This window comes from Protopterus annectens, chromosome 14.part0 (genome assembly GCF_019279795.1).
Source record: "Protopterus annectens isolate FY-2018-M chromosome 14.part0, PAN1.0, whole genome shotgun sequence".
Taxonomy (NCBI): Eukaryota; Metazoa; Chordata; order Ceratodontiformes; family Protopteridae; genus Protopterus; species Protopterus annectens.
In genome coordinates this window covers 892,623,740-892,636,023 of record NC_056748.1, presented here as the reverse complement: position 1 = coordinate 892,636,023, position 12,284 = coordinate 892,623,740, and the positions used below count along the sequence as shown (strand labels likewise).

At 36.8% G+C, this 12,284-nt stretch overlaps 1 protein-coding gene across 1 annotated transcript in view; it reads right to left on the bottom strand.

Annotated features, from left to right (window-relative positions):
• The window catches only part of LOC122788744 (myoferlin-like), a gene marked incomplete at its 5' end in the record, with an annotated part of 518,429 nt that overhangs the window by 324,916 nt on the left and 181,229 nt on the right, over positions 1 to 12,284 (bottom strand). Inside the window, 1 exon segment of the mRNA XM_044055638.1 lies at positions 5,788 to 5,886. Within this exon segment, the coding sequence (XP_043911573.1) occupies positions 5,788 to 5,886 (99 nt within the window).

Below are 12,284 nucleotides of genomic sequence, written 5' to 3'. Positions count from 1 at the left end.
GAATGCAGAACAACCATTTCCTCAGAAGTATTGCATAATAACCTGTTAACTGTACTAATGACAATAATCTTTTTGTTGTGGCCATTCCTTTTTCCAGCCACACAAACTGAACTGAATAAACGTGAAGTGTTACTCATAGACTGGCACCAAAACTTCAACACTTACCACGCAATTAAATATGTGTATGCTGAGACTTTCAATGTTTCGAATTGCTGGATTTGCACGGCTTTGCTGACAGCATACGGGGGGGTTATTAATGACTACAGTCCCCCTAGGGGTCAACCTTGATTTATGATACCTCAACCATTACATCACAAGATAAAATAGCATTGCACTTGTCTATTCCACAAAAGGGAACTGTGTGTTTTTATGAAAATGATACTGTTCAGGTGGGTTGGAGCAATTGCAATGTGGCTGTTCCTTATAAATGCTACACTAAATCTAACAATGCAGGTTCTTATTGTAATACAAACTATGATTCATTTCTTGAATTGATGCACAAAACAATTGATGAAATAAAACATAATTCTGTTCTCTATAAACAACTGTCTATAATTGATAGAAAAATGTTTCATGCAGGGCGAGTGTATGTTCATAGCAAAGTTACTACTAAAGTAGAGGACTGTTATTTTGTATGTGGCAGAAAGGCATACAAGTGGTTACCTGAGAATTGGTCCGAAGTATTTTTTTGGGCTACCTGGTTCCAGCCATATGACACACTGCAGTTTTTACCTAGAGGAAAAATTCAGAATGTCCGAGAAGTCATCAAGAAACCTGTAAATCCAATGGGGCAAATCGATGCACGTTGGAAAAACCATCATTCTATAGGCAATGGACTGACACACATGGACTTGAGTGATAGTGTTATATCGTGGGCAGGCATATTACCAGCATATGGAGCAGTGAAATCGATCTGGGAGCTGAGAAAACTGTCTAAACTTCTTGAAGTAATGAGTAATGCAACTTTTTCCTCTCCTGAATTGGTGACTGATGAACTGAATGCCATGAGAACTGTATTGCTTCAAAACCGCATGGCTCTCGACTTCACCCTAGCGGCGAGAGGTGGTACTTGCGCTTTAATCCAGGAGGAGTGCTGTTCATATATTCCTGACCATAAACACGAGATAGACAATCACCTTGAGGTAATTCAGCAAGTGTTGGCCATGACCAAACCAGGACCACACCCACTGATGGACTTTTTCCAGAAATGGTTTGGGGGGTGGGGTACTATCCTAATGAACATCCTGATTGCCATTTGTGTAGGAATGATCCTACTGGGAGTATGTGTTTGCTGTGGCATCCCCTGCATGAAAAGACTGATTAAAGACTTTACAGACATGTCAGTTTCTGAAACCTTACATCAAAGTACTGAGTTTGAAGAACTGTTAAAAGATTGAAAATGCTTTCATAAGTTTAAATTGAATGACTCTCTTAACTGCAAATCCTAAGTGGGAAGAGGTTAGGAGAAGAAAAAACTGTTTATGCTTATTTTGAAAGTAGAATAAAAGTATTAAAAGGGGGGAAATGTCAGAAAAATATGTATTAGTCTATGTATTAGTAATATGCTTAGTGCATTTAAGGCTTCAAAAGGGTCAACACATTTATTCTACTTCACACTGCATAAAATCTGTACTAATTACAGAAGCTTTCTAACCTTGTATTGTCATGAAATATGCACAGCTATAATCTTTGCTTATGCTTTGGAAATTTACAGGGAAGCAGATAATTTCTGCTTGTGTCAGGAAAATAATGAATAGATGTATCACTTGTATTAAGGTTATGAGACTTAGACAAGGAGTTCCGCTTGTGCTGTGAGAAAATACACAGCTGCAGAAGCTACAGATAATTAGAACAAAGACTGCTTGAAAATATGAACTGCAATCAGCATTTACTTGTGCTTAAGCTAGAAAAGTACCTTGAAATGTAACACATGTATTAGAACTACACAATAGAAGCTTGTAATGGGCTAGAGCCCACCAAGGCCAGGTTGTTTTTCTCAAAATGTTTTTCATAAATCCAGTCATGTCAGCAGAAAATCTGTGTAACATCTGCTGTAGAACAATACTGAAAGTTGTGTTTGATTACGTCAACCATAGAAGGCAATGTCTTGTAGAACAGTATAAGAATAGCATACTTCCTGTTAGTAGTTAGGCAAAATCCTGTATTTGCATGTTTTTGTCTCCTTGCAGCAAGTTATTAAATGTGCCTTATCTGAACCTTACGTGTATTGGTCTTTGAAGTTTTTTTCTTTGATATCCCCTCACACAAGAGCCATCCCTCACCTCAATCACTTTAAAAAGGAACTTGGACTGCACCTACTCAACACAAAATCCTGCCCCTGTCAGGACCCTACCCAACCATATTTACTTTTGTATTATCACGGTTTCTTTATACAGACATCTCACTCTACCACTTCATAATTTTACTGCTTAACACCTAGTTACGCTCATTCACCTTAGTGAAAAAGAACAGCAAATTTACAACACTTCAGAAAATGAGTAGCGAATATTTACCATAGATATCGGCATTATAGAAACCATAAAAAGTATCATAATTCATCAATGCTACAGTCTTTGATGAGATGTATCTATTTTTATTACAGTAGTATTAAATAAAAAAGATTGTCATATACAGATTAAATGTGTTTTTTGATGGAGTTAAATTACTTATTTATAAGAAAGTTATTTCCGTTGCTAATTTTTGTTTTCTGAAGATTGAATATAGTGTTTACCATGTCGTCTTCGGATCAGTAAAGGTGGCTTAAAAAATGGTAAAAACTGTGTTACTAATAATATGGTCCTGCCATCACAGCCATTGAATAACATGAACCATTCCCTGTCTTCCTAATTCTAAAAGTCTCCTAATATTTCTATGATACTGCCAAACTATTAGATTTCACTACTTAAGTTAAGGTTTTCAGTTAAAAGGCAAATCACAGTTGGAAACCACAAGATAAGCAAACCCTCCACATCAAGAACACAGATTCTGTAGTATGAAAATAAACTATTTTTGGAAATCTTAAACATTAAATGCTAAATTACAAACAAAGGAAAAGATAATTTTTAATGAAGTTGTTAAACTTTAGGTAACTGTTTTAAGGTTTAATTTCTGGATGGGGTGCCTTCTGTGTGCAAACTGCATAATCTCCAAGTATGTGTTTGTGCAGAGTGCTCATGTTTCCACCCACATCCTAAATATACATGTCCAAGTTATTTGGAGGTCCTATAATCAAGCAAAGTTATGTGTTTATATCATGCCATGCACGGACACCAACTGAAGAACTGGTTTACTTCCTTATACGTTTTCCTAGGATAGGCTCTGTTTTTCCAAAGCCTTTAAACAGGATAAAGTGGGTATTATGTTAAAGAGGATAACTGTAAACAAGACATGTGGAGAGCAAAAAAAAAGTGTGGATGTGCTGGTAAAGATGGAAAAAAAAAGGCAAAATAGTAAGCATCGTAAAAACAGAAGTATATGATTTTAAAGTAGCCAAGAAAGTTAATAAACAAATCAATCAATCAGTCAATAAAACTATGTAATTCCTGGTGGAATGGGTGCAAATTAAGGCAATTAAAATTATTCCAATGCTGTGAAACTTAGAAGCAACTTTTTGATTGGAGATATATATATATACAGTAATGGGGGGGTAATATCCTTTTGATTTAGGTGCTATAGTTGTTTGCCTTCCCCACTTTAATTTCTGAATTCTATATTTTTCTGTGTAATGGCTTCTGAACCACTTGCCTTAAAAAACATTTTTTTGTTAACTTTAATTTGAAGGAGTTGCAGAACTGATGACAGACTACAGCAGAACAAGAGCAATTCAGAGTTTATATCTAATACAACACTAAATAATGGGTTTCAGAACCACAAACACCACTACATACAATGTTTCCTTACTCTGTGTGAGACCTACATATGGGGCATGTTGTCAACAGAGTCATGGTCCATCAGGTTGGCATGCTATAAGCTAGCACAGCAGCTTTCTTGGATTGTGTGCAATCATCTTTACATATAATATGAGAAAGAACAAATACCTGTATATACATATATATATATATATATATATATAGTTCCCTATCAGAAGCCTGAAACACTATAAGCCTGAAAATCAAAATCCTGAAACCAAAAGCCTGAAAATTCAAAATCCTGAAACTCAAAATCCTGAAAACACAAATAATGCTAATATGTCACTATAAAGACACTAATATCTACCAACTGACCCTGACCCTAACCCTAACCCTAAGGTCCGTCACTATCGCACTCACCTGACCGCCCCTAACCCTAACTCACTTAAACCGCCCCTAACCCCAATATTTGTCACTATTGCATACATGCCTAACCTGCGCCTAACCCTAACTCATTTAACCGTCCCTAACCCTAACATAAAACCAATCAAGACACTTACCTGAACCCAACGATGACCTAACACCACAGGGCTAACAATAGCAAAGCCACAATGACGTCAGTATGTCCATTTTGTGTTTTCAGGATTTTGAGTTTCAGGATTTTGGGTTTTCGGGATTTTGAATTTTCAGGCTTTTGGTTTCAGGATTTTGATTTTCAGGCTTATAGTGTTTCAGGCTTCTGATAGGGAACTATATATATATATATATATATATATATATATATATATATAGACTTTCTCACACTTACTAGAATCAGTTGTGCCACTAAGTGCCTGACATAACTGATGGTAACATACAATGCTCGATATGCTGTGCAGATCATGATGATGACCAGTTTCCATGGAGCTCTAGCAAAACTTGATAGCTGTGTGTAGGAGAGAGGGGGAAAATGGTCTTCTTTGTCAGGAAGTCAGTGAAGCCAGAAAGAAAGCACTAGTGACAAGAGGCTGATTTTTATACCTTTCTTGCTGTCTCTCCTTAGGATGACTGACTGTGTAGGATTTGGACAAAGCATACCTTAAGAGAGACATACCACAGGAAAAGAAAATTACCTTCCTTTTCTATACAAAATGGCGTAGTGTGCCTCTATGTATAACAGATCTTTGTTACCAAAAGGGCATTATTGTATTGTAATACCCTACATGGTCAGACTGTGCAGACGTTGGCACGACCTGTGTGACTATCATGCCAAATGGCTGCAATGTCATATGCAAATGATGCATGATTGACTGATATGCAGATTTGCTAATGACATCATGCATACATTAGATTTTAACAGCTGGATGTTGTTGACAGAGAAATGGTCAGGAGCTACTGAAGGATTTACTTTTTTTTACTTTATATTTATTTCTGACCAGTGAGCAGCTTACCAAGACACTGCTCTCAAATATAAGGATGATCTACACCCATCTGACAGTCAATCACAGTCAAAATTTCATGGACCCATTCACATGTGCCCACATGAAGGCTGTAGAGTGCACATGGTCACATTGCAAGAAACAATTTAAAGACATGAATGGTACCTGAGCACTCATATTTCTGAGCCATTTAGATGAATTCAAGTGGAGAAGTAAGCACAGGAGACCTTTGATCAGCTATTTACCTGTTGTCTTGGTCACATAACGGAATTTCAGGAAGCTGACTGAAGTGAGGGTGCTGAGATGTTGCCACCCATGAAGGCAAAAATGAAGAAGGTTCTGAGCTGTGGCCTGGAAATCAAATAGACACACTGGACACTCCCCCCCCCCCCTTTACATTCCTATAGGCTTCATAAACTAAATGAAAATAAAGAGTTAATTACAAGAACATCTTAACTACTACATGCTCAAAAAATATTAAATTAAGCTAATTGGAGATATTTCAGTAGTAAACAAGTTACCTTAAGGCCATCATATCCTTTCTGAACATACTGTCCACACTTGTCATGGTCTCCAGTCGAGGCAAAAAACTTACTCCACCAATCAACTGTCTCTTCCTCCTAAAACACAATAAGAATTCATATGTCATTATAAATATGAAACAGCATGAGTTATGGTTCAAGCTTTCAGACAGACACGAACAAAGCCTATAACAATAACATGGAATCCAGATTAGATTTTAAAACATTTAATTTTAATAGTCTGCTTCCTAATGTAGCCAAACTGCGAAGCTACAATTCCAAGCTGTTAACTGCCAGCATTTTATAAAGGTTTTCATCATAATCAATGGAAGTTTAGTCTAGGTTTGTTAGAACAGGCTGTAATAAAGTAGAGTTTGCTGACCCTGACATTAAAAGAACATTAAAAAAACATTAAAAAAGTGACCAATCAGTCCGTAAGTACTGTGTTGTGAGACACTTACATTTGATACAAGTAGTAAAAGAAATAAAATGTTCAGCAACAGGAAACGTTGGGTTCAACTGGCATCAGCATTCAAGCTCATGGAAAAAAATTCCATTCGTGGCTAGACTGACTGATTAAGATTAAATCCCAAAAATAATCTGTGCAAAAAACAAAGACTTATATGAACAGAAGTAGTTTTGGGGATAGGTTATATAAGTGTTACTTTACTATAAAGCCTGAACACATGAACAAGGGTAAGAGCCAAAAGTGACGATAAAGGAACAGGAAGAGAACTGTTCAAAATAAGGAAGCAGATTTTTCCCCTATGGCATACAGGAAAAATAGCAACATGGAAAAGTAATCTAAATGTTCACCAGATGGGATGTGGCTACAAATGTTGACCTTATCCCCAATGCCCGCCTTTTAGGTTCATAGTTTAGTACTAAACTAACTGCCCTTGCGAGCCATTTTAAGCCTAGCCAATTATCCCTTGTGAGACTTAATCCCTGCACCTTGTGTTTGTAAGGCAAACAACCTTAGCCATTAAGCCACCTTCCCAACCCAATAGCTGGGTCTGTATCCACATACACCAGAATATGTCAGACCTTGCCACTTATATTTCTTTTATGTTAGGGATCAACTTCAAAGTCATCCAATGTGAAGAACAAACTGCAAAAGTTTGTTTCAGGACCATTTTAACATTACTCAAGTCTACATATTACAACCAAAGTTGGCCTCTAAATTAGCTAGATAACAGTAGTGTACACACAACATTTTTCATGACTTTCCTCCTGTTTCAAATGTGAAAAGTATTGGATTTTACTTCTGATGTAATAACATCTTGAAGAAAAATTCCAGAAAATTATTTTCTACATTCTGTGACTTGGCAGTCAGAAATTTAAGGTGCAGCTGTACTGTTATTTAAAGTACAATGTTTCTACCGTTTGCAAATGCATATCAACACCTAGCTCTCAACTGTCCAGATTTCTGCAGAATGACCAGATTTTTGCCTCATATTTTTGGTCTGTTCCTCATAAAATGGTTGTTTTTGGCAAAGTATTGCCAACTCATTGAGGATTAAGGTCAGAAAATAGTAACAGGTATTTGAGTTAGCCTAACGTTACTATTAAGGTATTTTTGCTTATTTTGCTATCACAAAACAGAATATTAGGTCTCTACTTGCAGTGTTTTTCAATTAAGCAAGTTTTGAAGTGCAAAAATGGAGTAGTGGCATCAATGTTTCTGCATGTCTATGCAAGAGAATATAACCATATTAGTGACAAGTTGCATTGAAAAAGGTGCATGTGTCCCATGAATGAAAAGTTTACAAAGTATTAAGTTGGGAATCTGTATTAGCCAGTTTACAAGGCAATGATGCCCAATAAATGCTGTACAAAAAACAGCCGGCAACAGCAAGATAGGAAGGTTTTTTTGTTTTGTTTTTCTTTTTTTTTTCACAAGGGATTGCAGACGCTTACCTAAAAGACCCTGGATGACTGGAGTGTGATTGTCCAGTCAGTGACCAACACACTTGTAGACTAATAATCAACAGAACCTGCAGCCAGAATGCTATGGGGACGCAATGATACAATGCATCTCTTTATTTGATGCCTATTGGTAAAAGCAGAACACAAAAGCAATGCAAGATATACAAAAGCAGTTTGAGGTAGAATAAAATCCAAATGCTACAATGTATCCCTTCATTAGTTACTCGTTGGCAAGAGCAGAATTCACCAAAGCAAAGCAAAATGTACCAAGACTGTTCAAAATGGAATGAATTTCAAGGCAACCGGCTCCTTAAAACACTTTTACTTAACATATCAAAATGAAATATGTCGGGACTTCATCAATGTGTGCTACAAAGTAACACTCATTCCTTTTAAAAAGCCATCAAAAAAATCAAAAACACTTAGTTGTAAAAGAAAGAACCCTATTGGTAAAAACACCAGTAAAGCAGAAGAGCTATAAACTTGCGCATCTTATAAAGTCATTTACTTTTTTAAAAAGCCGTTCGCTTCTTTATCAAAAATTATTCTAAAAATCACAATCTTAAGTAAATCATAACCATAAAATAACAAAACTTTGATACTGTTAAATAAAAAATCTCTGTTACGAATGACTGTAATGAAACATCACAGAAAATATCATTAAGTAACTGAACAAGAACCTTGCTAAAACTTTACTTTAAAATGGAATATGTTTATTTAAATGCTGAGATGCAAAACACTCATTTCTAAAATAAAAAAGACATGAGGAACACTCTAGAAATAAAAGTACATTATCAGATCATACTTGTAAAAGTAATAATAAAACCATCCTTTTTAGACAACTGAACATATTAATAAGCTTGTTTAAAATGTTATAAAAATGCTTATAGAGAATTACCTTAATCCAAAATACTAGCCCTATTCCTTCAGAACACTGATTAAGGATACTAAATCATTAAGAACAGGGGGTTGGGCAGGCAATTAGCCACAATTCATAGGTTCATAGGTTTATACTAGGCTATCTGCCCTAAGGCATTTATATAAGCCTAGCCCAAATTTTTGTGGCTTACGCCACCCCTTATATGAAAAAATACTGTGTATTGTATTGTCATGTTAACTCATCTCTAGTCTACTATCTCCCCTCTTGCAGATCTATAAATATGATCAATTACGAAAAATGTGAATTTCTTAAAAACTGGACACTTAGTAATATGCCTGCATAAAGCATTCATGGGATGCTTTTCTTGATGTCATACAGGTGTTCTCTCATCCAATTCTTTAACTTACAGATCGTTTTGGCCAGGCAGAATGCAGGACAGCTATCATAAGTATTCACATAAAGTACTTGGTTGCAACTGCAATCACACTTACCCGGACAGGGTAAAGTACAGGGATAATTCTCAACTACAGAATATGGACTCTCGTGTGTGCATCTACAGAATTTGCATTTCCCACATTTAAGCATAGAATGGACTTAACTAGTATTAACTCTACCAGATCCTCTATCAAATATTTCCTTCACACTGGGGCACCTGTAGTGCACAACCATTGGTTGTCTACCTGCAGTCTCCATCTCCTTTGGGAAAACATCATGTCATAACTGTTTGAATTTACAGAGATAATTACATACTTCCTGTTTGAATGGTATTACAAATGGTAACTTATTAGATGATTTTTAAATATTATTTGTCATGGTGATGGTAGCATCTGTTGAAACAGTAATATCATGTACTCTCAATAGGGGAGTAAACTTACTCGCCCTGTGTTTCATTATGTCTACCCTCACCATGTTTAACAGTTTCATAGGATAAACTCTTTATTTAAACATTTTCATCAGGTAACAAATTTCACTCAAAAAGAGCACATCTTCACTAATTATTCCAGACAGGTGTACCATTTGTCCTTTGACAATATCCAGTCAAGACCAACTTGTAGAACAACTAAAGCTAGGGTGGCATGAAAAGAGGAGTTGCTCCAGGTGCAAGCTGTTAGGGGCACAATCGGCACTGTAGAACAGGTGCTGATTTGTCCCTGCAAGTCAGTGGCGCGATCACATTTTGGTTCAGTGTGAAAGCTGATCAGCCAGTAAGCAGTAAATGTGATAATTTAAACAATGTCTGCCTCCAGTGTCTCAGACTTTGGCACAGTGATAAAAGGTGTTGAAACAAAGACGGATTATGTCTAGAGGTGTTTTTTTGGCTCTGGTTAAGGAGAGTGACACTTTTCCCAGCTATAGCTCTGCTTGTGAAGTACACCTGAAGGAATCACTGATACTGTAGAGTTGAAATCAGGGCCTGGTTCAGGCCTACAGCCTGACACTTATAAAGAGGCAGCCTCACTTCCTGAAGGAGCTGTGAAGAATGTAAATAGTGGAAAGTAACCAAAGGCACTGTTTTGTTTGGTAACCAACTGACATTCCAAGACAAGCTAGTGAGAGTCCTGGAAAACAGAGACTATATTAGTGAAAATGTGGACTTTCCACATACCAAGTCTGAGACTGCAGTTTCTCTGAGGTATGCTGATCTTGGAGTTGGGTATGTGTACAGATGTGCTTCCTCCCGGCCCTTCTATACTGGGGAGTGAAAGGGGGCATTTCCTTGCACCCTTACATTGGGGGAGGTTAATGCATGCTTCCTCCATGCACTTCTACATTGGGGAGTGAAAGGAGGCATGAAGCTGCACCCTTACATTGGAGGGTGAAGGGGGGCTTCCTCCCTGGAAAAAAAAATGAGCAGCTTTAAAGGCAAACAGTGATGTTCAACATTCACTGTTCTACAATAGGGAGCCGTTTTTTTTTTTTTTTTTTTTTTTTTTTTCATTTTGAACTGCAAAGCTAAGATCAAATACACACACACACACACACACACACACACACACACACACACACACACACACACACACACACACAAACAATGCAGTACTAGAGTACAATTTGGATATATAAGTGGTTTCATATTTAGATACACATAACAGGACTTGACAAAACAATCAGGATTAAAAACTCTGACATTTACAGCATTAAGTAATTGACCATTAGGCAATCAATGGCACCATGGTCTAGTGGTAAGGCACCAGCCTCCAAATATCAGGTGCATGACTTTGAGGTCCTTGGACTAAAACTGTAAAAAATCTTTAAATTAATCCCTGAAGTTTACAAGAAAACAGATAAATGAAGCTCTGTGAATGACAGAACATACAATGACTTTGTAATACATTATTTATGACAGATTAATTACGTTCTCCAAGTACGATATCAAGGAACCCCAACAATTACCAAATGAATGAAACACAAGAAATGGTTCCAAGAAGAATGTGTCACGTTCAAACTGGTTAAAAACTGATTTAATATAATAGTACAAAAAATACAGGTTGAGCACTTTCATCTAATTACGTTACAAGCAACATGGAAACTGCTTGTTGATTTAAATAAAAGGAAAAGAGCTACTCCATTAATCATTTCCTTCAGAAACGCAGCATATTCAATACGGTTCATAGTTGTTGTATTGTTTAAAGTGTTAGCAATGTAACTTAATATTAAGTAAGGAAAATCAGCCCTGAAATGATATTACTTGCTTCATCTGCATCTGTACTTTAACTGCAACACTTACTGTGAGATTCTGTTTGCAAATGTGCATTGCACCTAGGTCATGACAAAACCTGTATCTAAATGTGAGAACAATTGTGACACTGCCCCTGGTTAACAAACAAACAAATAAATAAAACTGCCTGAGAACACGAAGATTTGGATAACCCAGCAGTAGCATACTATACTTAATGAGATTGGTTTTAACACAGAGGTCTACAGATATCCAAGTATGCGACTAGTCTAAAGTCTCACATGGACCACCACTTGTACCTAAAAATTTATAACAGCAGTCCAAGACACTGCAAAAGGGTGCCTTGGCTACAGTAAATATTGCTGGTCCTAATAAAAATACCTTTTGAGGGAGTGCAATTAAAATGGGTATAGCAAAGCTGTATGCCCTATTAGAATGACTAGGGACATGATGCCTAGTGCTGCAGGCAACAAACAGTGAATTTCTTTGAGGTGGGTAGTAATCTGTACACAAAAAATGAATCCAGACATGAATCTGTTTTCCTTTCCAATGAAGGAGAAAGACAGCTATGAGTGGTTATATAACATTGGCATTATATTTGTTAAAGCCTGCAAAAGTAAGTAATGGACACATACTGCTTGTGCAGTTCCACTCACAGAGGTAATTTAATTCCAAGAGCCTCTGACCAGGCTTTGTAGCCAAAAACAATGAAGCCAATATCAATGGATAAGAGAAACGTCTTTGTTGTGGAGTACTTTTGACCAATAATAAAATAATGACTATCAGTGCAACTGCAAAAGGGATCTAGACAGAGTAAGAAGGGAACACTGCCAGTTAGCACATTCTCTTAGATGTAGTCAGTACCACTGACACACAGGAATAAAGCCCAGAGTGAGAAGATAAACAGAGGTCAATTACTGTCTAAAGCACTTCTTGGAGCTGGTATAGTAGAGAAGGGGAATGATGTGGTTTTGCCACATCACATCTTTGCAAGTGGAACATGTGTCCAGG